This window comes from Rattus norvegicus, chromosome 14 (genome assembly GCF_036323735.1).
Source record: "Rattus norvegicus strain BN/NHsdMcwi chromosome 14, GRCr8, whole genome shotgun sequence".
Taxonomy (NCBI): domain Eukaryota; kingdom Metazoa; phylum Chordata; class Mammalia; order Rodentia; family Muridae; genus Rattus; species Rattus norvegicus.
Window position 1 is genome coordinate 69,816,140 of NC_086032.1, and position 26,705 is coordinate 69,842,844.

General features: G+C 44.5%; 1 protein-coding gene and 1 long non-coding RNA gene across 2 annotated transcripts; one reads left to right on the forward strand and one right to left on the reverse strand.

The window, feature by feature from the left end:
- The first annotated feature begins 259 nt into the window (after positions 1 to 259).
- On the forward strand, positions 260 to 9,270 carry LOC134481758 (uncharacterized). The gene is made up of 2 exons (XR_010057530.1): positions 260 to 611; positions 8,957 to 9,270. It is a non-coding gene; the product is annotated as an uncharacterized LOC134481758 (long non-coding RNA).
- On the reverse strand, positions 4,768 to 23,752 carry Lap3 (leucine aminopeptidase 3). The gene is made up of 13 exons (NM_001011910.1): positions 23,610 to 23,752; positions 21,890 to 22,005; positions 20,276 to 20,330; positions 19,800 to 19,905; positions 18,664 to 18,823; positions 16,790 to 16,954; positions 13,804 to 13,962; positions 12,483 to 12,607; positions 11,097 to 11,185; positions 10,286 to 10,388; positions 8,169 to 8,248; positions 6,202 to 6,311; positions 4,768 to 5,543 (listed from the first exon to the last, which is right to left on the reverse strand). The coding sequence occupies exons 1-13, from the start codon at positions 23,709 to 23,711 to the stop codon at positions 5,354 to 5,356; spliced, it is 1,560 nt and encodes a 519-aa protein (NP_001011910.1). The 5' UTR covers positions 23,712 to 23,752; the 3' UTR covers positions 4,768 to 5,353.
- Between the last annotated feature and the right edge of the window lie 2,953 nt (positions 23,753 to 26,705).

Here is a 26,705-nt window from a genome sequence, read left to right on the forward strand (position 1 = left end):
GCGGGCGCCGTCACGTGACAGGCGGTTGGTTTGTACCCTAACGATCAGAGTTACCAGAATCCGTGTTTCTGTTCGGTAGCCCACCTGATTTACTCTTTATTGGTCTAAGTACTAAAGGCTTGGACTGGTTTAAACCAGTCACTTGAAGAGGCTGAACTTGGGCGCGGACCTCCGGGCCACCAGCCAATCCCCTGGGTTGTCCCTAAATATCTCAGCGGAGTCTTTTCTGTGCCCCCACCTAGTAAAATGAGGAGTCATCAGTTCATTCCACGACGATTGAGGACTTGCTATGTACCAAATGCTAATCTAGTCACTTGTTATAGCTGGACAACACAAGTTCCCTCTATAAATTCTGTCGTAACTAAAAAGAGTGACATCCTGACGACTGCCAGTGTCCCTGGCGCTTTTCTAAGAGTATGTGATAACACCAGAGGGAAAGTGACTTTACAGCTGTTTTTAACAACGGCTTTAATATTTTCCTGTTCACTAATTCAGAAGCCAAATGTTTTTTTTTTTTAATTTCACAACATTTTAAAAAGGAAAAATCAGCCAAGGACTCCCAAGACCACGTTTTCAGCTGAAAGGAGATTTGCCCCAAACAAACTTGAAAGGTAGGGAATAAGAGACCAGAGATAGAGGATGAAGGGAAGAAGAGGCGGGGTATTTGTCATTGAGAGGGGATAAAAGACTGCCTCTAGATAGGAGACAGATGTGGCACAGAGGAAAATGGAAGTTTATAATGGTATAAGGGGAAACCTTGTGTTAAGATGGTGTGTTAAATTTTAATTGGACATGTTAATTAGGTGTGCCAAAGGGGCCTTTTGATTGCTGAACTTCAGTACTTTGGTGTCTGGACCTTGGTAGTCAGCCTCAGGAGGAGGAAATGGCCAAGTGAGTGAACACACCTCTGTGGCTAGCTTTAGGAACACAATCCAACTGTTCTTAGTATGTCAGAGAAAATGGAAGAACAAGGCTTGCCAGAGCCTTACTCGGGTGGGCTAGTGTTCCTTCAACTTAACTGAGTCCTTCCAGTTTCCAGGTAGCCACTGTTTAATAATCTAGAAGTAGTAGTAAATACCCCAAATAGGAAGAAAAAACATAAATACATAAAGCATTATTTGTAGAGATAAGAACTGAGGAAAAATTGGGAGAGGACAGCTAAATGTTCTTTGATGTGTGATTGAGGAGGGCATCTCTAGAGATCTCAGGTGGAATGAAATTAAATATAAGACCTTGCTGGACAGAAAAGCCCCTGAAGAAATAGTTTGCCTGGTTAGTCAGGTATTAGTTATCTATATGCCCAACATCCAGAACTCTGTCTGGCAAATATAGAAAAACACTTGTTGAATAAAAAAAATAAGCACAGAGGCTTGGGAGATGGCTGAGCTCCCGGCTGGGAAGGCTGCATCTCAGCACTGGACTGGCCAGGCTGCAGTGGGCCTATGGCAGATAGAAGATGAACCAACAAAGAGAGCAGGGCTGCTGGTGCAAGCTGTGCAGGCACTTAACTAGTTGGTCTTAAACATGCTACGAGCACAGAGGAAGAGGTGCTGGGTCTATGTGTATGTGAAATGGATACCCTCAGAACTGTTCCCATTCATTCTGGCATTATCTTGCAATGCTGTGATGAGAGAAAGGACTATGCAGAAATTTCTCCAGAACAGCCATGTGTCACAGGATATTTGACCACACCGTGAACCCTGAGATTGTGTTTCTATTCGTTGTGTGGATGAGCCTTAGCACACACCTTTAATCCCTCTGGCTGGAATGCAGACATACCCTTAGGACACACACCTTTAATCCAAAACAACGAAGGTAAAATTAGTTTGTAGAAGGAAGCACCCATGTTTGAAAGTGATGTTTAATTGAGTGGCAGACAAAGTGATGAATCAAAGAAAGATTTGACAGAATACGATATGCCCAACTTTCATGAGAAGAGAGAGGAGAGGGAAGCTACTTAGGGAGCAGTGCAGAGAGGGGGTAGGGGGAAGAGAGGGCTGAAAAGACAGTCTATAATAGAAAATTCCCTGAGAAGCAACAAAACAGAGGACTAAGCAAAATATTAGCTACTGCCAACCAAGATCGCAAGGACACTGGGGCCATTGTTAGATCGACAAACATGGGTACAAAGGACAAGGGGCACTAAGCCCTATCCATGGACTACCTGAAGAAAGGTGAACTTGGAAGTGGGACAAGTAACTCACTCTTTTGTGATCATCCCTCTGCTGGGGAGAATCTCCTCACTAAAATGGGAACCCAAATCCATTTTGGCCCAGAGGGAGTGGAAGTTCTGGATAAGAATGGCCCTACTGATGTTTTGACCCTGGCCATAGACGAATACAAGTTATTCCCTCAGCCAATGACCTTACCAAGCTCATTGATCCAGAGTTTCCAGACTGAGGTCCTCAAAGTTTGGGCAGAGAAAAATTCAATCAGACTGGCTCATCAGAGGGCTTCAATCATTCAATTAAAGGTTGGGGCTGCCCCAGTTCACATCAGACAATATCCTATGCCCAGGGAGGCCCAGTGGGGATAACCCACATACACCAACGGGCTTTAGGAAGCTGGGATCCTAGTCTTTTGTCAATAAACATGAAACACCCACCTCCTTCCAGTCAAAATGCCTCATTCCTTTGACCACTGACCCATGCAGGATCTGAGGGAATAAACGGATGAAGGATATTCATCCCCCAGTTCCAAACCCTTCACACCCTGCTGGGCAATCTCTCCACCCTGAGCACACCACATACACTGTGCTCCACCTGAAGGATGCCTTCTTCAGCCTGCCCCTGGTACCAAAGGCCAGCCCATTACCATGTTTATGGAAATCACAACTCTTATGAAACAACAACGAATTACCTAGTTGTCAGAACATGGTCCAGGAATGGAATCTTGTGAGAATTCTGAGTGCTTGTGAGAACACTCCAAGAAAACAAGAGTCTTGTGATCTCAGTTTAAAACATGGACTTTTTCTTTGGAGTGCGTTTCTGTGCCCCTCCCTAGTATAGTGAATAGGACTGAATTTATCTCAGACTACTAATTGCTTGCTGTTGTTCATTACATCTTTAAGCTATCCTTTACGTTCCTCTGCAGAAACACGTGGCTGGTCCTTGTGACTGTGTACAGCTTCAACTCATGAAAACTTTATTCGTATGACTCCCCTTAACCCTCAGCATAAACTGTCTGAGGTTCTGAGTAAAGTTTGCTGGCTATTGCATGAGACTTTAGTCAGCCTCATTTATCTGCTCTACTCTCCCAAGTTCTACTGCCTCTAGAGTGGTAACTCTTAGTGACATTTTTTTCCCTTTTTCTTTTTTGCAAATCAAATACCCAGTTAGTCTAACCCTGATGTAAGTCAACAAAGAACACATCAATATATTCCATGGATGCATCCAGAGCATAAAGCATTCACTTCTTGATTGGCTAACTATGTTTCTTCACTCATAAAACAGGAGCACAGCCTTGGGAAGATTACTGAGAGTGAGACTACTTCTCTGTAATGGTTTACACTACAGCAGTGTGTAGCATAGTCAGCTCCACCGCCTGATATAAACCAACTTAAGAGTACGCAATGTAACTTTCAAAACTAGTTACCCATAGGCTGGAGAGGGGCTTAATGGTTAAGAGCATGCCCTACATTTCCAGAGGGCCTGAGTTCACATGGCTGCAACTACACTAGATGGCTCACAACCACCTGTAACTATAGTACCAGGGGATCTACCACCCTCCCCTGGCCTCTGCAGACATCTGCAGTCACTTGTACAAATCCACATATAGATATATAATTAAAATAAAACTTAGGAAAATAGTTATCCACTCATGGTTCCAGGCAAGGTCAGTGAACTGGGCAGGGGACATGAAGGTATGGGATAAAGTCAATAGGGCTTACTTCACCTAAAGCTTGACAAGTTAAAGAAATGAAAACACAGAGGGCAACCATCCATACAGAGGATGAGAGCTTATCTGAGGACCAGCAGACTCTATAGTGAGCAGAAACTGCAAATGAAAGACATCTGCAGCTTTCGAAGTAAAAACACGAGACTGAGCTAAGCTGGATGAATTAAAGCTGAAGTGCAAACCTAAAAAATAAGAAGCACTGGACTCAAAAAGAAGCGAGAGGTGCTGCCATGGGATATAACCACCCCAAAGAAACGCCTGCTGCCAGTGCCACTAGGGACAAAGTTCCTAGCCTCCCAGTTCAGAGAGGGGAGAAAGTCCTGTCTTAGTAACTTAGAAGATAACACTTTGCAATGGGGACAGTCAGCCTCTTCAGACATTCTGCCAACCAGTCTCTCACAAAGACTGCCTCTTGATATGCTGCCAAAGGACAAGGTTTGAAACTCGTGAAGAATGAGGCCTTATGTGAACAATATGGGAGCACATCCAGCTCTCCCCAGTTAACTGCTGAATCAAGATTTCTAGCAGAAGTGAAGGAAAGAAACTACAAGTGAGTTAGGATAAAGAGCTTCACATGCCATCATGTATGTGTCCTCAAAACCAAGCCCACCGATGCAGTGCCTGGAGCACCAGGCATCAGAAATGAGGTGGTGCTGCACGATGGGCTTGCTGACAATCATCTTTATGCTGGAACACCCTTTTGGAGCATTTGCACATAAGGGACACCCGTAGAGCATTTGCATATACTCCGGTGCAAAGACCTGGTGTGCTCATCTGTCAGTGACCAAGAATCAAATATGGCTGATTCTAGCTCACAAGTTTCTTAAATGGTGACCCTTCACAGAACTGAATCACAGTAACAAACAATTATCAGAAGGAAATACTGTAATTTATTTACTGCATTGGATCTGGATTTTGAAAGTTTTATGAACACTTAAACAATCTACCTTAAGAATCAAAAATTAGAAAATGTAACAAAGTCATTAATTATATTTTCCTTTGTATATTTTGGTGGTGGTGGTGTTTGTTTTTGTTTTTTCCGAGACAGGGTTCCTGTGTAGCCATGGCTATCCTGGAACTCACTCTATAGACCATGCTGGTCTCAAAGTCAGAAATCCAGCTGCCTCTGCCTCCCAAGTGCTGGGATCAAAGTTGTGCGCCGCCATGTCTGGCTCCCTTTGTACGTTTTTATGGACTTAAGATTTTCCCTGTCTTGTAAAAATAGTAAATATGGCTTGAAAAATACATACTATTACAAGATGTTTTAATAAAGGACCTATATTAATTCATATATCATTTAGATTTCCATGATTCAAGCATACTAAAATATTCCAAGAATTAAGATTAAAAAAAGAACAACATCCGTTTTTGTCTTTAAAAGATTTTCATTCATTCAAAAATTTTGAAGGCTAACTATCCAATTCAAGACAGAAGGAAGAATTTCTGAGTGTATGAACTAAGAACTGTCTTTGCTGAAGCGAAGTAAGAACTCAATCAGAGTCCTTGTGGGTCTCCCACTCATTCCCTTCCGCAGATAGGGAATCTCGTCCTTGTTGGTCATCACACCGGCTATGTCTAAATGTGCCCACTTTGTATGAGTCACAAACTCTCGCAGGAATGCCGCAGCTGTGCACGCACCTGCAGATCTGAGGAGAAAGGCAAAATAGGATTACTTTTCCGTGTGCCAGAGTGCACTAACGTCATTAGGAAGCTACGTTCACAGCCAGCGGGACAGAGGGGATTGTATGCTTCTTGGATAAGCCTCACAGCCTGAGCTCAGTCTCTGGAACACACATACACATACATACAGAAGAAAAGCACCCACTCCTCTAAGTTGTCCTCTAAGTTCTACATACATGCCACAGGACCATGGCACATCCATCACTCCACACACGATAAATTACTTTTAAAAATAGTATTACATTTGTGGTAGCTACATTCTATCTACTACAAAAAGGGAAAAGCTAATCCCATGTAACCTATTAATAAATTAACCCAGAAATCACTTCTAGAATATTTATTTTTACATACGGCTTTATAGGATAAATGACAAATTATTGATTACTTTTTCTGTGTAATAGATTCCTATAGTTCCCATCACTTTTTCTTATTAAAATAGCCTTTAGATTGGAAAATTTCTAACATTAAGAGAGCCTACTAGAGAAACACTTAACATCAGTAAGCTTAGAAGCACTACACTGAAAAGAAGTTGGTTAGTTTTAAAATCTTCTGTAAGGAGGAGACTAAAGGGTAGTTTGGCAACCAAGAATGATTGGAAACGGAAACTTAGGTCATTTCACCTACCTGTATTTTCCAAGATTGTTCACATCAGCAAGTTGGCAATCTATGACTTGTCTTGTATAATGCTCAAAGAGGGGCATCCTCCAGACTCGGTCCCCAGTTTCTACACTGGCCTGAGGAAAGTGTGACAGCGTGAGTACTTTCTGAGAAACTCTTTAGTCTGATGCATGAAGAAAGATCCATTCTAGCCTGTTACTACAAAGCAAGGGTGTGAAAGAGATGTCTAAGATTGCTTTAGGTCACAAAAGATTTATCACAGAATTAGGAAATAGGAATACTGTAAAGTAATTCTACACATCTGTAGGACATTTAGTAAGTTCTCCGTTGGAACCTTTAGGCTCTGAGAGTTTTTAACTAGGGTGGGAGACTCAGAAGGGTCTAGTCACCTTGGTCTACAGGAGACATACGTGCTAGACCACTATCACTAAAAACCAAGTCCTGAAACAAGATGACCTCATTCATGCACTGTTTAACTCCCCCATTCATTTGCTGATACTGAGTTTTTGAGCACTGCCAACCTGCAGCGATATCTATGCCATCAAAGGTACAGGCTCAAACCAGACAAGCAGGCTGGTATACTCGTTTTCACAAGAAGTAAAAAATAAAGATTCGGAGAAAAAAGCAGCGACAGAACCTATTGTTTTAGGAAATAAATATATCAGATGCATTTAGCTAACTCTGGGAAAACCAGACGGTGGGCTGCTGATTGTTGACCTAACTATGCCTGTGAACAAACACATCATTTTAGCTAGGAAAGTAAATAACTCTAAAAGCCCAATATTGTGTGTACCATGATGACAGAGGATGCTGGGTAATATGGAAGGCCAGGAGAGGTTCCTGGCTCAGCCTTCAAGGAAGGAGACAGCTTGGATACTACAGAGGCTGAGAGTAAGCTTCACAAAACAGAAAGAGCTGTGGGGAAGCACTGTCAAGTGAGAAATAAATCTAGGACATTAAATAAACCTCGTAAATGCATTCATGAGTCATGTGTCTATCCCCACGGTAAGCTGCCTTAACTGCTTGTGACAGGGCACATGAGCTGCCAGGTGGAGCTGCCAAGCAGTCACATGGAGCACGGGAGACGGCTGTTAGTAGGCATGGAATACACAAGCTTTATCATGCCTGAGGACTCTGACATGTGTCAGGCCAAGGACTGTACCTTGTTCTAAGAGGAGGACAAAGCAAACAGCTAGCAAAGGAGCTGAAGCAGGGCAGCCACATAAGTGAGGCAGAAGAGAAACGATGACAGAAGGCAAGGACTAGGGTCACCAAGAGATCACTGTCTGCTGGCTAGAAACAGGCTAGGTTAGGCTAACAGCAGTATTGGCAGGTAAAGCCAGTGGCAGTGAGTGCAGTGTAGTATTAGTGGGCAGGGGTGAGGAGGGAAGATGACTGGGAAGGGCGCAGAGCAGAGCAGAGCAGAGCAGAGCAGAGCAGAGCAGAGCAGAGCAGAGCAGAGCAGAGCAGAGCAGAGCAGAGCAGAGCAGAGCAGGGGCTCCTAACTGACCCACCCAAGTAGGTGGCTCAGGCCACACACATTCAGTAGAGGGACATTCTTTCAGAACACTGGCCTTCTGCCCTGCACCTCAGAGATTCTCAATCTTGACCATGTGATTTGTCAGTTATTTTAACATCATTCCGCCACTATAAGGACAGGGACATCATGTCACAACCATAATCTAGAAATATCTTTGCAAAACCCAAAGCCATTGGATCAAGTTTATTGCTATGACCTATTTTCAATTCAAGGCACCCCAACAGATAGAAATCACTTAAGCATAAGTCTTTTTTTTTTTTTTTCTTTTTTTTCCCGGAGCTGGGGACCGAACCCAGGGCCTTGTGCTTGCTAGGCAAGCACTCTACCAGTGAGCTAAATCCCCAACCCCTAAGCATAAGTCTTGAATAAGCATATTGTTCAAGGGCCACAAAAATTATCATCACTAACTTATAGGTATATGTCTTAGGCCTACCTCAAATAGTTTGTTCCACAGCCAGGATGAATTGGTAAAGACTCCAGTGGCACCTGATCCCAGGGCTACGTCCATGGCACCTGTAAGACACAATTCCTGAGGTCAGTGCCAGTCTCGAGGCCAGTCTCTCCAGCTGCTCAGATCACAACTGTGGTCTCAAAGTCTATTAATGGTCCTTCATTATAAAATGGATATATGCTTGGGAAATAGTCGCTTCTATAGCTAGTTATGTCTCTCAAAGCTAGAATTCCCCTTTATTGTGGAAAATTCGGAAAAGAAAATTACATCAATTATATAAACAAGCCCATTCCAAGGTAATTGTCATTTTTTTGGATAGTTCTTTCTAGAATTCTAAACAGAATATGGCCCTACTATATGTCCTCTATCTTCAGCTACCAAAATAGTCCTGGCATCCAAGGAATTAAATGCACGCTGACTCCCATTCATTTGCTATCAACTATCTATCAGATATTTCAGATACTATACCAAGCAGTAAATATTTGAGGCCTCCATGTGTGTCAAAGTTTAGCTAATCAATTTAATGCTTTAGTTTTAAAGTTGGTAGGTTTTGATAAAATATTCATTTATCTGATAGTTTTCTACTAAACTTTTATTTCCACCAGTTTTAAAATTTCTCATAAAAAGGATAAAAACTAGCTATAAACAATATGTGGTATTTTCACTTAAAAGAATAGAAAATGACAAGCATAAATACGTAACGTAACATCTTGATTTAAGAGGATTTCATAGTACACGTCTAAATTACTGTGTTTTCTAAAACTCCACAGCTGTCGTCACAGTTCCAGATGCAATACAGACGCACACCTACTGTGTGGGTCAGTACAGCTGGCCAGTGGACTCTCAGTGGCTCTGGACCACCCATCTCTCCATCACTGCCCAACCTGGCGATGGATGCCTCTCCAAGTTTTAAGATTTTAGGAATGAATACGGAGACCAAAAGCCACAGAAATAATATAATGCCCAATTATACAGATTTATAAAACTGCTAAACTGAAACTATCTGTGTATGCCAGTTTTAAAAATTAGTTAAAAAGGTCAGACTTCAAAAAAAAATTAAAACTAAAAAGGAATTCTTAGTAAACCACTGTGCACTGTTTATTACGCCCACAAGAGGAATACGAAATGACGTGTGCTCCAGTAAAGACTGCCTTGACTTAGGAAAGATCAAAACCAAAAGACACAAATGATCTGAATTTTATCTTAAAAGAAGTACAGATAAATTCCTAGGGAGAGATCTTTGGATGGAAGACTGTGAGTTTGGGCATCTTGCAACAAGCCCTCCATCCATCCATCCATCTCACCCCTCAGGAATCTCTGCAGTCCCTGAAGCCAAGCCAAGGCCTTCAGGGAATACTGGATTCAACAGGCTCCAGGAAGCTCTTCCCAAGCCTTACAACTGTAAGCAAGCAGAGCCCACCTCAGGTACTGACCCTGGAGGCTGCCGACGAGTGAGCAGGGGTTACCCCCAAGCCAGCCCCAAACAAGGACTTTCCTTGTATGCCCATCACACTGCTGTGCGTCCATTAAACAAACACCTTGCTACCCCCAAAATGTCTTTATTTCTTTAGAGTATGAACTATAAATTTAGAAAATTCACTGGATATCAGATATGATATGATTAGTACATTAAAGATGCCACTGATTTTGAAATGTATTGATCTTTTTAGATTCGTATTAGATGAGTCATAACAAAAAACACCTCTTTCTTTCTCTCTCTTTTTGAATCAGGATGAGTTGATTTGACCCATGTATTAAAAGTTACCACTGGAGAACCAGAAAGATAGCTTAGTGCTTGACACCAAGTCTCACAATCTGTGATCCCCAACACCCACATGGTGGAGGGAAATGAAGTCATACAAGTTTCCTCTGACTTCTACACATGCACTGCGGCATACATGAAGTTACTGTGGTATGCTTTAAAATGACAGAACTAATATTGAGAACATTTTTGTAGCTGCCGAGGCAGTTCGTTTAGTGAAGGATCTTCGACTGGGAGTAAAGTAGACCAAATTTCAGCAAAATAATGGCCAGACTGCAGAGTGTGCACTGCACCCAGCAAGTAAGGTTTCAGACAAGACAAGGAAATGTGGTTTGACCTGTTAAAGTGGCAGCATTGATGATGACCTTGGGATTGAAGGTGTGTGCATAGCAGAGTGCGTCGGCCAGGATGAGCCTGCCCTCGGCATCAGTGTTGTCGACCTGCAGAGATAAACAGAAGGGCTCAGGCTGCCTGAGGGATGACTTCGACACCCACACACAACAGCATTTGATTGCAAAGTGGGAAAGGTCAGCGCTGTGAGATAGTAGAAGGACACACACATATTTTGGCTGTGGCAGGAACATATCTAATCTGGAGGGTAACTTTGTAAGTCTCTGCCCTGGATGATGACAGCCACCGTAGGGAAATGTCCGGTCCAGTAGAATGGCAAATGTTAACAAGAAGGAAAACTCTGAGACACTCTGAACCTCAAGCTCAAAAACTCCTAAATTCTGGTAACCCTTCTAATCCCATCCCCTCCCTTCAGCAAGTCGCAGGGCCCTGAGCAGCGGGCACATTTGTGTCCCACAGATGCCACAGCGCAGAGCCCAAGTGCAGGGCAGTCTTTTCTAACTGAACACCTAGCAGAGAAAAAGAAGTCACCATGGCACAAGCACCTACGGTGTGGCGTGCTCTGCAGGCCAGGCGCACATCAAGATTAAAATGTATAGCAGCACAGTTAGTGGGAGACACAACAGGGAAGAAAAAGTACTCTTAAAAATCTCTACCAGAAACTAGCTGTACTAAAAAACATCACCCTGCCCCAAACAGGAGCTGGGGTCCTATACCCATGTTACACTGTAGTTGTGTGGCCAAGATGGGGCTCTGAGAAATGCCACATGGGGCTGTTTCGTTGTCCCCTCACAAACCTGGATAGTCTTCCCATTCCTGGCTCTGACAACATCCCCTGGTTTGTTGGCCTTGCCGCTAGGCATGTTTTCACAAAGAGGGGCCAAACCTATTGGAAAGACATAGTAAAGAACATGAGACACGCTGGATCCAAAACACCATCTTTGGGACAGGTGGCTTCAGAGAGCCATTGAAAGCATACAGGCTTCACTTTCACACGTGACAAAGCTTGGTATTACCAATGGCACAGCTGAGACTGTGTCAGGCAGAGCACACATAGCATGGTCTAACTAATTCTAATCCAGAAGTAAATGCAAGTTACAGAACCTCAAACAGCCTAGACCTTTCAAACTGCCAGTTTCATGAAGAAAAGGAGAAGGAATGGGGTTCTTAGGAAGAAGAGTAAGGGAATATAACAGTCAAATGCAATGTGCTATCTTTGCTGGGGATCTAGATTTTAAAACTAAAAATGGGGGCTGGAGAGATGGCTCAGGGTGAAGAGTGTACACTACTTTTAGAGGACTTGAGTTTGGTTCCCAGCACCCAGTCTGTGACTCCAGCTCCAGGGCTCCAGTGCGGTCTCTGGTCTCCATGGGCACCTGCACTCACACGTAATGGAGCCACATGCTAACACACATAATTTAACAAAGAGTCTTAAAGAATGCAAGTGTATACAAAGTGGATTTTCTCAGTCAGTCAGTTTTCTTTAAGTTACATCGATCGATTCTTTTGAAATGAAATTGTATTGTCACTACTTAGAATGTCATTTTCTTAGGAGACAGGTTAAAAGTACTCAGAGGTAAAAACATGTCAGAATGTCTGCATGTTGATTTCCAATAACTCAGTTTTCTGGGGTTTTGTTTTGTTTTGTCTTGTTTTCTAAAAAAGGACTCATGGCTAAACAAAAAGACTATGATGCTGGAATGGCCGGGTCAGACAGATTTAAAGAACCATCCATCCATTTTCCTTCCAGCTCCTTCTCTGAAACTTGGTATCAGCAATGCTATAATAATGCTCCCAGTACTAGGAGTCTGCATCCGTGGTACCAGGAGACCCTGTACCGACTGCGAGTCTGTAGCAGGCATCAAATGGAGCAAGTCCTACGAGGCACCAGTCAGCGAGGCAGAGACGATGCCCTCCTCAGGTTTTCTTGCTGGAGAAAGCACAAAGGTGACACTTGTGCTCCTGATGCTAACCACTTTTGCCTAAGTAAGACAAATCAGCACAAGTTATAGCCTGATGGCTGCAAACACATTTACCTCAGTCACCTCGGACAGAAAAGACCTCTTTCAGCCAAACTGCTGCTGCGTGAAAGTGTCTTCTCGGAAGGAAGGAGACTGTTTAATGTTTCCGTTCTACCATATGGCTAGATTTGGAAGCTCCCCGAGACGAGGCCCCCCCCTTACCTATGATATTAATGGGCAGATTGAGCTTTGCTGCAGACACAATGGCCGAGCATATTGTTGCTGCTCCTCCCATGTCAGCCCTCATGAGGTCCATATTTGCAGAAGCCTTGATGGAGATACCTCCGCTGTATGAGGAAGGAAGACCATATGCAGCGTTAGTAGCAGCAATGTCGAGAGCCCAAATCGACTTCTTAAACAGAGACGTGCCAGTGAGATGGGGGAGGACAGAGGGACCTGCTGCCAAGTGTGAAAACCTGTGTTTGACACTCCCAGCCCACATGGTGGGAAGAGAGCACTGATTCCTCTGACTTCCATGTGACTGCAGTGGCACTTGGGTTTCCATATGCATAAACACCACACATAATAAACACATGAAAATGTAAAACAACATTCTCCATGTGGTGATGTATGTCCTCAATCCCAGAATTCTGGAGGCTGAGGCAGGATTTCAACTTGGAGGCCAGCTTGGGCGACAGAGCAAGACTGCCTCAAAACAAAGCAAACCTAAGTCCCATACAAACTCAGAGCTCGTTACCACACAAAAGCACCACATACGCCAAAGAAAGTCAAGTTTCTAAACTTGCAGTCTGAATTACTTCAATTCTACAGCCTTTATCCATATAGAAAATAATTCCAGAAATGTGGATGAGTGAGGCAGTTATTTGTGTTTGCATGAAACCTGACCAGGTGCCATTAGAAACATCATCACATACTATCAGGCCACCTAGGGTCCATCTCTGCTTTCTATCATTAGCACCAATACCACAAAGACTATCTCAGCAGCAATAAGTAAAGTAATTAATTAATCCTTGAATTAACCAACCCATTAAACCTGAAGGTCATAAATCTGACAAGCTCACGGAACACTGGAGCATTCCTCTCAAGCACACAAGACAGGAAAAGTTATAGTTCTTCTGACACCTGCTGGTGGCAGATGGCTGCTGACTGAGAAAAGGCACAGGGGAGTATCTGTGTGAGAAGCGCATGTATATTTGTGTAATGCATGCTTGCATGTGTGTGGGTGTGACAAGCACTTTACCAACTCGTCACCTCCTAACCCACTGGCTCTACTTGGTGGTATGACTTTGAACAGAACTTCTGACTTGCGGTTCCCTCCCCTGTTGGTCACAGGGCTAAGATCAGGACCACGGTGTATAAAGTTCCTAATTGTTTTAGGCACATATATGCCTTGCATTTCAAAACTGACAGCACGATACATTTACTTTAATGTTAAGACCTGATCAAAGCCCATGCTTATGAATCACACTGTACATACATGGCACTCACCAAAACACAGAGCACAGACAACCCCAAGAGGTACCTGTCAAAGGTAATGCCCTTTCCCACAAACACCAGGGGTGCTTCAGTTGCATTGGGGCTGCCAGTATAGTGGATTTCCAAGAAGACTGGTGGTTCTTCAGACCCCTTGGCTACACTTAGGAATGAACCCATTTCTTGTTCCTCTATCCAGGATTTGGTTCTACAGGGCAGAAAGAGGCAAAAAGAAGAGAACTGTTATATTTATTCCAAAACAACTTAAAAAAATGGCAACAATATGCTAAAACTGCACAACATACAAGTTATTCAAATGCTGAACTGGACCTGGTGTACTAAGTGGTAGGGCATGGGCTTAACATGCACAAGGCTATGAGCCCATCCCCACCATCAGGCTACAGACACAGGCTGAAGGCACTAGTGATCATGGTCTATTTGCTCCTGTCTACTCGCAGGAGAAAGACTAGACTCGAGATACGTCAAAAGTAAACTGACATGAGGCACTCACTCCTCTACCAAGGATTAGACAACTGTTCAGAGAACTTACACATGGTAACTAATAGAAGCTTGGGTAATAAGTAGTGTTCAATACTCGGGTATTTCTGGTTTTAATTTGAAAATGAAATTAGCAAGGCTCTTAGTCCACAATGGGGAGTTGAAAGTCAAGGAGCTCTGCTTCATTTCTGTATTACTAATAATGGCGCACACAAAACTAACAAAACAACAAGCCTATCTTACATCAACAGGAAAAACATATCCTGTTTCTCTGCTTGTCTTTTCAATGTCAGCACACCATTTCTCAATGCTCCAAGTGCAATTTGAGATGTCTTCGAATGGGAAAACAATTTAGTCTCATAATAAACAGACTCAGTGCAGGTAACATGAACCCCCACCTCAGTGCAAATTAGAATACTTTTCATATTACTATTCTTTTTAGGGTAAGGAACAAGTGTTCTGTATTGATTTCTGGCCACAATAACAAAGCCTGTACTACCAGAGAAGACCAGCACCAACCAGATCCAAGGACAATTCCTCTACTTGCCTTTTAGTCAAACTATTACACTAAAATTGTCCCCTTATTTCAAAGGGAAACTAGATACATAAATCACATAAAACCAACAAACAAAAAACCCAGAAAAGCGTATAACGTGTGCACATTTCTAAATGCAAGCTCAGCACTTGGCATCTCACTGCTGACCTGCCGTCCTGGAAGGACTGTACTTCTGTGAAGCAGCTCTATGTACCCTGAGTGGGTGTGGCACAGCTGTGTTGTAGCCTGAGTCACAGGCCACCTGGGCATCAGGCTGGTCCTTTTCTCTTTGCTCACCTATAGCCTTGTGGTTTCCCAAGACTCTGCCTACACACCTTACCAGAAGCCCCCTAGTCTATTAACATTTAAAGTGACGTTTAGGACTCTTCTGGTTTAGTACTCCATCTTCACTCATAGCCCTCCTCCAGCTTCTGCAGCAGCCTCCCAGACCCATTTCCCAAGATCCATCACTATGCATGCCTGCCTGCCTATCTGATGCCTTCCCTGACCTGGCAACATCATCGCTACACAGTAGGCAGAGCACTAGTATCTCTTCTTTGAGACAGGACACATCCAGAGAGCCAACACACTGACAGCCTCATAGAAACTACTCAGGCCATCCTAGCAAGCTCAGTCCTGTGTTTTCCTCACAGTATTCTTCATTTTGTCTAAATAGGGACTTTCCTAAAAGAACAAGCAGAAACCATGAAGTCTGATCACAATTAAGTGCTAAAGAATCCCCTTACATGAAAAGATCCCTTGAGAAACAACTTTGAAAGTGAGGTAAAGAGTCTGTTCACTTATTTGAATCACAACCCCCAAGCTCAGGCTTGGGTGTGTAACAGCTTTTGAAGGGGGAATGGAAACTAGAGGAACTGACTAAGTACCACTGACAAGCACTCGGGAGGCCTGGCAAGGCAACCAGGCGGTGCAGCCAAGGTCATGAGGTAGGTGGGTTCTCTACCCTGTGCCCACTCAGTGTCTGCACTCTTCACCTGCATCATAAGCAGAAACTTAGAAGGAACGACACATAAAAACATGGATGCTCTGTAAATGTTAACAAGGGGCCGGAGGGTTGACTCAGTTTAGGAGTTCTGGCTGCTCTTCCAAAGCTCAATTCCTAGGTGCCACATAGTGCCCCACAACTGTTTTCACTCCAGTCTCTGGGGATCCAACAGTGTCTTCTGGTCCTCTTGGGTTCAAAGCACTCATAAACTACAAAGACATACATGCAGGCTAATGACCCACACGTAGAAAACAAAAATAATTTTTTAAAAAGTTAACCAGTTATCCTTTCACCTAGGGATTCAACTCCCAAATCTTTACTCAAAAGAAATGAACATGAAAGCTATGTCTCCATTTTAATCCATAAAATGGATTTTTAAAAAAAAAAATCATACAACACAGAATGAAGTCATGAAACTCTCTTGAAGGTTAGGAAAACAAACCTCAAATGCCTCTTAACTTATCTGACTTTGTATAAGCTGCTAGTGGGCTCAATTTCCTCCTCTGAACGTAAGAGTTCAGTTTTAGGATGTTAACTTGTGTTGGTCAGGGTTTCTATTGACGAGATAAAAACGGCATATCCATAAAACCACTTGGGGAGGAAAGTCTGTTTCAGCTTACACTTTTAGGAAACAGTCATTCCTGAGGAAAGTACGGACAGGAACTCAAAGAGGAGCGTGGAGGTAGGAGGCGCTAATGCAGAGGCCATGGGAGAGTGCCACTTACTGCTTACTCATGGCTTGCTCAGCCTGCTTTCTTACAGCACTCAGGACCACCAGTTCAGAGGTGGCAAGTGAGCTGAGACCTCCCACGTCAACTGTCAGTTAAGAAAATACCCCCAGGCTAGCCCAGGCTAATCCGGTGGGGAAGAGTCTTCTCAACTGACACTCCTTCTTCCAAAGTGACTTAAGCGTGCGTCATACTGATATAAAGCCAAAAAGCACACACTGTTCTTTCAGCTGTAACATCCCACAGTCCGTGACATAATCATAATTACCTGATATGGACCTCGGTTTTACTACTGGCACTTTTGAGATTTTTTTCAATAACTTCGGCAAATCTGGTTGGTGTCATTTCATTGGCTGGAGACTCCATCAGCTGGCGGGCCAAGTTCTGCCCAGAAGCAAAGAGGACCCCTTTCTCCCAGGCCTCGAGGTCACCACTGTGGAAGAAAAGTTACTCTCAAACAACCTCAAGAACACTGACCTTTCTGTGCTAAGTGAGGCACTTATCTTAAAAATCAAGACTACAGGTAAAAAGTGATTGCCAAAGACCTAGATCCATCCTGTGAGTAAGAAACAAGCCCATCTACTAAGGAAGCAAGATGAATCTGGCTAAGCAGTTCACTTCAAGAATCTCCTCCTTTGCCAGGCTGTGGCATATGCCTTTAATCCCAGCACTAGGGAGGCAGAAGCAGGCAGATCTCTCTGAGTTTGAGACAGGCTTGGTTTATAGAGCAAGTTACAGGATAGCCAGGGCTACACAGAGAAACCTTATCTCGAAAAAACATCAGAGATTCTCCCCATGAGTGCGCGTGTGTGTGTGTGTGTGTGTGTGTGTGTGTGTGTGTGTGTGTGTGTGTGTGTGTGTGTGTGTATTCCTACCCACAGTCCAGTTCACTGCAGAGATGACCATCCCAGGTACTGTGAGGCCAGCGAGCAGCAAACATTCAGCGGGGGAGCTGTAGGCTCTACCACCTTACTGTGCCTGATCAAGGCTCGAAATCCTAACCCACTGGACAGCAAGAAGAGAATACATGAACGTGCATGTTGTGTGATCCTAGCTCTTTGACAGCAGTTAACACGGGCAACCTGGAGACAGACAAAATAATAGCTGGCATCTCAGAGCATTCACCAGGTGCCACCAACTTGACACATTCTGCCTTTGGGTTATTATACAAACCACGTATCAACCAGGAATGCCTGTACCTGCTGTACTGCAGAGGCCAAAGCAGCAAGATTGCGGGTTCAAGACTAGTAGTGTAAGGCGACATAATAAGACTTTCTATTAAAACTCAAAACTCTGCACCAGGATTGCAACTCTCCTATAGAAAAAAAGAAGGCTTGAGAAATGGCTCAGCGGTTAAGAGCACTGACTGCTTTTCCAGAGGTCCTGAGTTCAATTCCCAACAACCACATGTTGGCTCACAACCATTTGTAACCCCATGTCCTATTTCTGGTGTGTCTGAAGATAGTGTACAGTATACTCATAAAAATAAAATAAATAAATCTAAAAAGGAAATACAGATTTGGGTCCCTTAACTGAGGTTTCCCCAAGTAAGTAATGGGGACAGGACTCAAATGTGGGTTGACTTTTACAGATCCTTCATTCCCAACCACTCTTTAACCTACACTAACCACTACTCTATGCCAAGAGCAACTCACTGATGTCACAGCTCCTGGAACTGAAAATCTCTTGTCTGTCTCTGACAGCACAGAGCAGCCCCTTCGAGACCGAAACAGAGCTGGAGTAACGGACGGTCAGTTATCTCACCGAGGCAAAGATTGAATGCTCTCATCCACACACACCTAATGCTTAGCATGTCAGCAGGTATGAGTTCAACAGGAAGCTCATTAGGACACTCTGTCAAGTCATCCCTCCTTCTGGGGAAACCAACATTGTGAATGCTTCTTAGTAACCAACAAGTACCGAAGATTCTCAGGAGCCACAGAAGAGTCACTCACATGACAAGAGGCAGGAGCACAGCTTGTGAACAATTATCATACTATGAAGAGGGCTGAGACAGTAAGTAGGACACACACAGGCCACACAGCACTGCTGGACACTGAGAAGCAGGTAGCTCATTTCCAGAGCATACTGTCAGAATGCCTGCCTGCAAGTGCCACCCACACCCTGGTTTCCTTCCATCACCTTCCATGGAGCTTGGCCGACACAGCCACCTTCTTTTTCTGCTTTAGGTCATCATACTCGTAGAGGCCAAGCACAGCTCCTTCCGCAGCAGCCTGAGCATCTCCACAGGGATCCACCTCCACCGACGGCAGCTCCAGGTCTTGGACCTGCCTGCATCCCGCTTCAGAGAGCAGAAGCAGAAAACTGAGTCAGCACAAAGCAGAGGCATGAGGTGGTGTGTGCGCCAGGGGAACAAAACCGGCAAGTGTGGTCTGCTCCTAAACTTTCATTTCCTCTTCTATAAAGTGTGGGCGGTATGCGCCTCCCAAGCCGAGCTGAGTACGGAGGTCAAAGGCCCAGATCCTCACAAGGAGAGAGACCATCAGAGAGGCAGATACTACTAGGAGTATTTCAGAAGTGCTAGCATTTCCTGACAAAGGTTCCCAATCACCAGGACCTGTCAGATTAAAGGGACCGAGAAATGATGACGTTGAGGTTCCATCCAAGCAACTGGGCAAAAACCATCATTAACAGTATTTATTAAAATTGTGTCAGCAAAGACTCTCAAATAAAAGTTAGGCATAGCTGCTTAACGCTGAAAGTAAACTTAATAAGCATTTATGATACAGCCAGGGCAAGGATTAGTCAAGCAAATTACTGTTGCCTCAGAGTGTTTGTCAAAATGCATTTGAGGCCATTGTCCTGTGGGAAAGGCTCTCCCTGTTGCTAAGCAACAAGTGACTCAATGACATCGACCTCAATTCCCCCAACCCCCTATCAAACCAACTGGGACAGGCCCTCTTATTTTGCTAGCAATGAATAAGTATCCCACACTCTGCTCCTGTTTTCTCTAATTTGTAAATATAATGACTCTATGTTACCTAAAAGCCGGGCAACGCCATGGCTGCATTAAAGAATGGGAAACCATCTACACATCACAATTTCTGATGGAAGATTTTTCTAAGAAGAAATGAAGGCAAACCTCCCAACAGGAAACAGAAAATACTAAAAATAAAGATGTCCCAAGCTAGCCTCTGTCTCTGGGTAGGGTCAAACATATCTATAGAACCTGAACTTGCTGAGCTGTGACATGTGAGTGGGGTAAGGCTAGTGGCCCTCGAGAACCCTCAGCTGTCAACCATAACAAGTAAGCAAACCTGCAACAGCAGCTCGGATGTTCTCCTTGCCTTCGTGCCAGTTTTCCTGGTCATCGACACCAGCCGATCTCTTGCCAAGGCCGACAACCACCACGCTGGGGAAGTCCTGGTCCACAAACACACCAAGTCAACCTCCGTGAATTTCTTACACAGCTCCTCCAGAAAGGAATGACAGAGGGACAGAGCTGACAGAAAGCCACTCTAGATTTAGCAGAGAGGAGCCCTGTGTCACGTACAACAGAAGTGAGAGGCAAAAGGAGGGCAATCCTCCAAATAACTGGGTGAGGCGCTGCTCTCCCTCCACACTGAAGAACACAAACTAGGGACAGCCATTCACCTTCAGGATCATACGGGATGCTTTGCTTAGCTTTGCTTCGCAGAGGCACAAAGGTGCCATGACAACTGTACCCACAGTAATGAGCACACGGGAGGGCTCAATATGGAGTCACCAGGCCAACACGACCTTCACTTCATACCTGATGCAGACCATAGAAGGTTCGGGTTTTGCCTGCCTTGAGAGGAGGTCCCGATCTAAAGGAAGAGGAGATGGTTGTTTTAAACATGATAGTTTGTGCTTTTCTCTTAGTAAATGGCCTAAGTCCGGCAGACTCTCTTAACTGCTTCTATTCTGTGCATCAGTGCTGGCTTCATAGAATGTGTACAGGCTAGACTGCTCAGACGCAGCACTTTCACCTCCAAGAGGCCAAGCCAGCATCCAGGTTAGACGGACCAGGAACAGCAATTTCAAAACAGAGGAGCCAGGTGTGTTGGCTCATGCTTTTTATACCAGAACTGGCAAGCTGTGAAGAAGGACAGGCTGGCGTGAGTTCGAGGCCAACCTGGACAGTACAGTGAGTTCTGCCTCAGCCTAGACTACCAAATGTGGCCATGTCTTTTTTTTTTTTCCAAAAAAGAAGGCAATACCATGTATAGACAAGTACCCCTCTGAGCACTGGATGGTGACTCTACAAAAATGGTGGAAACCTTTCTACTCAAAGAAACACTATCCAAAACAAAACAAAAACAAAAAGCAGAGCCATGACCAAAGCTATTGACTTGACAGCACTGTCTCCAGCATAGACATTTCCCAGACTGTTTACTGCGATGAGAGATGGCAATTTCCAAAAAGAGGTATTCTACAGTGGTTAGAGACCAGGAGCACAGAGGCTGAGGCTGTGGTCTACAGTGACCCTGCAGGGAGGGGAGGTCTCTGAATTCTGGACTCTTAACAGGTTAGCTTCTGGGCTATTGATTTAGGTCCATGTGAAGGCTATGTACTAGTAAAGAACTGGCAGCCAAGAGGAGGTAGGAGTCCTATAATGCATTACCCCATAACTGCTACAGCTATCCGGTGACACATGGTACCCTCTAACATACCTGAGTAACAGGTAGTCAAAGGGGCTCTCCCCATTTCTGCCAAATGTGGATAGCAGCTCTACTGCCTACTTCCTCTAGGACCTTGCTAATCTAGGAGCAAGAGGTCAGATCTCAGGCCCTCTGAAGTTCTTGCCAAACAGATGATCCACTCATACTTTAACATTCGAAAAGCCTTCAAAGCCCGGCCATGAAATACCAGAGCAAGACCTAAGGCTGTTTGTAAATTATTCAGCTAAAGCACATTTAGAGGCTGGTGCCAGACAGGAAAGTGGGAATTGTGAACCTGAGCCTAGGGGCCAAGCAAATCTATTCCTTTCTGGATCCCTGTCAATCCTTCACAATAGGTTTGTGATCTGGCTAGAAACCACGTGACTTCCCAGAACTGCAGACCCACCCACAACAAAACAACTGCCCAGCTTCTTCCCAAGCCTACTTTCATTTCCAGAGAACCTGCAGGGGGCTCCATTAAATTTATCTGACACAAAGAGAAGAAGCTCTTTAAGTCTTGGGGCCTTTAAGAACTACAACCCCACCCTGTTACAGGGTGTTTGATGCAGCACTCCGGGGAAAGAGGCAGGTGGATATCTTCGAGTTTGATGCCAGCCAGCCTGGTCTACATAGTTCCAGGACACCCAGAGCTACATAGTGAGACCCAGCCTCACAATGCAAAACAAGCACACACACAAAGGAACCCCAAATACAGTAACACTTACATGTTCAACATTTCCCTCAGCCTTCCAGACACCAACTTATTAAAATTCTCTCCTGCACTTGTAAACTGTGGTACGTCATCATCTTTGTCTTTGGAATAAATTCCTAAAACAAGGCCCTGAAAAAAAGAAAATCAAGAAAAAGACAATGAGAGTACATCTCTTAGAGGGCATCGAGTGCCTAGATGCAGAAGGGGCAAACAATCCCATTAAAACTGTGTCTTCCCTGAGGGGCCAAGAGCAGAGCAGCAGTCCCCACTGATGCAGCTAAAATCCCTGCCAGGGCAAGACTGGAAGTGGGTTATGTGAGACATCTTGGGCCAGCCCTACACATGAAAATCACTTGTTTCAGATACACTCTCTCAGGATTCGGTCCTTTAAAATACTTGTGTTTTGACTCTGTCTGCTCACTGGGTTGGCTGTAAGACTTCCTACAGACATTCGGAAGTGTCCCGTAAGTGCTCAGAAAACCTAAGAGTTTGGAGTACTTCAAATTTCAGGTTAGGGATGTCCACATTGTATAGCAAGTAGCCTGCCAATCAGGCTAAGTGTGTGACTTCAAAGAGAGGGCAGAAGCAGAGCCTCCAGCCAAGCACTTGATGGTGTGGCCCTACATCTCTGTCACAAGCTCCAGGCCCCAAACACCTGAAATAAGGATGTGAAACCACTGCTCTTCATTTGACTTCACAAGGCAATTCATGACTTTTAAAAATACTGCTTCCCTCATGGCCACTTCAGGGAGCACTTTTCTCTCATTTGTCAGATAAGGAACCCAGACCCTGACACACCAGCTCCCGAGTAGTTAAACTTTGACAGTGTACGTGCTTTCTTTCTGGTCTTGGTCATCCCAGGTGCTCAGGCCACACAGTGCCCCCTCTTTCCACTGAAGAAAACAGGCTTCCTTGGCATGGTAGCTGCTAGGTCTAACTTTCCCAAGATTGTTCGTTTTGGGGTTCCATGAGACCAAGCTGAGACTGTCCACTCTTACTGGGCAGGGCTGGAAAGGTGTCTGCCTAACTCCTCTGCTATTTGTGATAACTGCACAGGACCTGAGTTCAAGTCCCATCCAGAACATTCCTTCCTCACCAGGTCCTGGAAGCGTGACTGCGATGAGCCAACACCCTTCCAGACCCTTCACATCTGAGTATCCTTCCGAATTTCTCAGACCTTGGAGAAAAACGCTCTTCCAATTTCAAGATGACTTCTCCCAATAAAACCCTTTTCCCTAGAACACTGCTTGTTGTTCTCCAGAAACCCAATCCAGCAGTTTATTTCCCCAGGGCCTTTCACTTCACTTCAGCGGGGGAGGGGGCCAGGCCCCGTGACCTACTACTCTGGAACCTTAGCAGGCTTTGGGACAATCCGGCCGCCGTCCTTTCTAGGGTTTCTGCGAGGACTAAAAGAATTGACGAAGTAAGCGGAACTCAGATAGAGGAGTCGGTAAAGACTGGTTCCGTGGAGTGAGCGTTTCTGCTCAGCCTTCAGAACCCAGCACTGTCCAGTTAGGAAGAAAGGACTCGCCCTCAACAAACAGCGCCGGCCGCCCTCGTGGCAGGCCGGGCTCAGGCCGGTGTCCTGCAAACCCACCGAACTTTTCTGTTCAGCTCATTTTTGCAACTAGATGCGTTACGTCCCACACGTCGCGGCCTGGACACGCCCAGTCATCCTGCTGCCAGCGGCCTGGGTTCGCGCGGCCGCGGGAGAGCGAGCCTCCGCCACTCACCTTCGTCATGTCTGCGGTGGACAGACCCCGATCCCAGAGACCTCTCACTCCCAGCCTGCGGAGCGCGACTCGCGCGGCTGCCGGAAGAGGCAGCAAGTACATCTTCTCGGCTCGGCCCACGGCGCCGCCCTCCAGAGAGCACGTGGCGCATGGGAGGGCGCGCGCCTAGAGGCGGGACCTCCGGGGTCGCCCGACGCGCGCCTGGAAAACCGGACTGGTACTAGGCCTAGGGGGCGGACCCTGGGGGCGGGGCTGTCGGCAACTGGGCGGAGACCCGCAAGTGCCCCTGGGGGGAGGGCGGCAGGCCTCTGGGATGTGGCTTCTGCGAGCTCAGGGGCGTGTCGATTGCTGGTGCTCATGTTGGAAGCCTGAGAAATTGGTGTGAGGCAGATTAATAGATGTATGTACATTTTATTTAACAAGTTTGTGTGTACATGGGAGCCCTTACAGAAAAATGAGGATCCTGAAAGTGATTAGGTCTAAGTGTGTATATTGAACAAAGGGTGATAGTCATGAAAAAGTAACTAAGCATAAAGGAAAACAAAAAGAATGTAAGGATTAGCGAAATAAGGTTCATTGTGCAAATTTCTAGATTCCTTAACTTCTCATCTCGGGTAATGGTATTTGGGGATAGCCGTAGTTTACATGGCGGTTTGATGTCCTGCTTTGGGAGACCCAAAAATGACTTTTCTTGCATTTGTTCCTATTCAAGTGTCTTTAGGCATGAAACATTGATGCTCAAGTGGTATACTTTAGTGTCGCGTATCTGCCATCCTTCATTATCTAGTAAGGGCAAAAAGTACATTACAAAAACTGTTTTGAAGTGTGTTTTATATGGACATATACGGATATGGACCATGATTGTCCTCATCCAGTACCCCATCCCCACCACTACCAAGCTTCATATTTTAAAGATTTGTTCAGCAGCTTGTTGCGGGGAGGTGGAACACCTAATAAAGAAGTTGGAAAGTTTCAAGTGTGCTCTTGAGGAAAATGCTGTGATCCTAGCACCTTGCTGCCTGTCTCTGATTCACCACAAATGAAAATCGTGTGCATTCAGCATAATTACTAAGCCAGTCCTAAGCTCACGGGCTGAAGGACCATGGGAATCTCTGCAGCTGTGAACTAAAGTAAGTCTTTCCTCTTTTTAAGTTGACAGCTTCAGAAATTTTTGTCATGGTGATAAAAAGGTTACTGACATAATATGCTTAAGTTCCTTCTGCCTTCTTCATTTTGTTCAATGCCATTTCTTCCACAAGAAGTGTCTCCAGACCTTCTCACAGTGGGTTATATGTCTCCTTCTACTCCCAAAACAACCTCTCTCAAATTGCTAATCACCTGTATCCCGCTCTTTTGTGGTGTGTGTGTGTGTGTGTGTGTGTGTGTGTGTGTGTGTGTAGGCATGGCATTCACCTCTGTGTACTCATGCCAAGATCTGGCATCTAGTCCATATCTAGGGCTTAGGCAAACAAGGTGCTCATAAATATTTGAATGAATGTATGATCAAAGTCCAGTTGAGGTAGCAACATTTAATTAAAGACCAGGATAGCCGCCAGTGTGATTTCCTGATAATAAAATGCATGAGAAGGAGATAGATAATTAAAGGGGTCATCTGGATTAGGAAGAGTGTGGGCTTGGCATGGGGTGGAGGGATCAGCCTGCTCCTAATAAAAAAGAAGACACAAAGAGAAAGTCACTGGCTTAAAGAGAATCTTAAAAGACAAGAAGCAAAGTTTATTGTGGATGAGGGAGCCAGCAGGGAGCCAATGATGATCTCCACAGAAGCTGCAGGGAAGGCTGTGTTTTATGAGATGCATCAGTTAAACACATTAAAATAGAGCCACCAAAATGTGTCAGGGTCAGTTTAATGAAAGAAATCAAAGCACTTCCCCCTTGGAGTAATTTGACCAAGAGTGAACCCAAGCTTGATCTTCCGGCTTTTCTCCCTGTGTCTTCTATCTTTAGCTTTTGTTTACTGGCTTGTCTGCAATCTGTCTGTTGTTACGAGTCTGAATCTGTGTCCACCTCAGCTCTGTCTTGTGAATTTGTCCCTAACACAGCTCTTTGCTCTCTCTTTAAATGAGCAGCACAGAAAGTATCACATGGGGGAAGGAATGGGGGATACTTTAGAGAAATCTTTAACAGTTTTACAAGAAACTGAACTTTGCTGATTCTACCTGACCCAGGAACCTTCAGAAAAGTAAAAGAAAACAAAACAAACTTTCACAACCTATACCCATGTTGATTTCAACCTTTATTTGTTTTATAAGATCACTTTTGACCTCTTTAATGTTTTCAGCAAACGATTATCATAGCACACAATGCACATTGCTATCTGGGTCAGGGTCATGGAAGAATACATAACTTACATTAAAGGTATGCATCAGCTTACCTTGTGCAGGTGATCGCATGACAAATCCAACACAAGTAAGGTTAATTCTTTCATTGTTCTCTGAAAGGCGGGCTAAACGAAGAGGCTGATTATACAATAGGACAGAAGTCTGACGTCTTAAATACTTTAAAGGTGTACTGACTTGGCTATGAGGTTCAGCAAAAGTTTCAGTCTTGGAATGTAAGAGAGCTTTTCATAATAATTTATCACCACAGAGAGGCGGTGTGTATTGGTGTCCAGGATAAAGAAAGACCGATCAATAATGGGAGATCATAAGTGCATAGTTATTGCCACTCATACACTCAGAAAGTCTGTAAATTGTAACCCTCATATTGATCTTTCCTATTACCTTCTAGTAATAGAAACTTTGAAAAAACACAATGTTATCCAGTAAGACTATGCTTTCTAGATTCGTGCAATAAGGGTGGTTCTATGGGTCTAGGTCAGAAGAAGGAATGTGAGTCCATTGCCACCTCCAATGTGGCACCCCATCCATCCACTCATCCAGTGATTTAAAAATACTCATTTAATTTGTGGGTGGACAGATTAGGAATATCAGTCTCCCTTAGACATCCAAGTGGAGATGAGAGAGATGGAGATGAAGCTTAGTGATAGAGCCCTTGACTAGCACCCACAAGGCCTTTGTTTTATTCTTCAACATTAACAATCAGAGGCCAGCAGTCTCATCTCAACTCCTCAGCAGA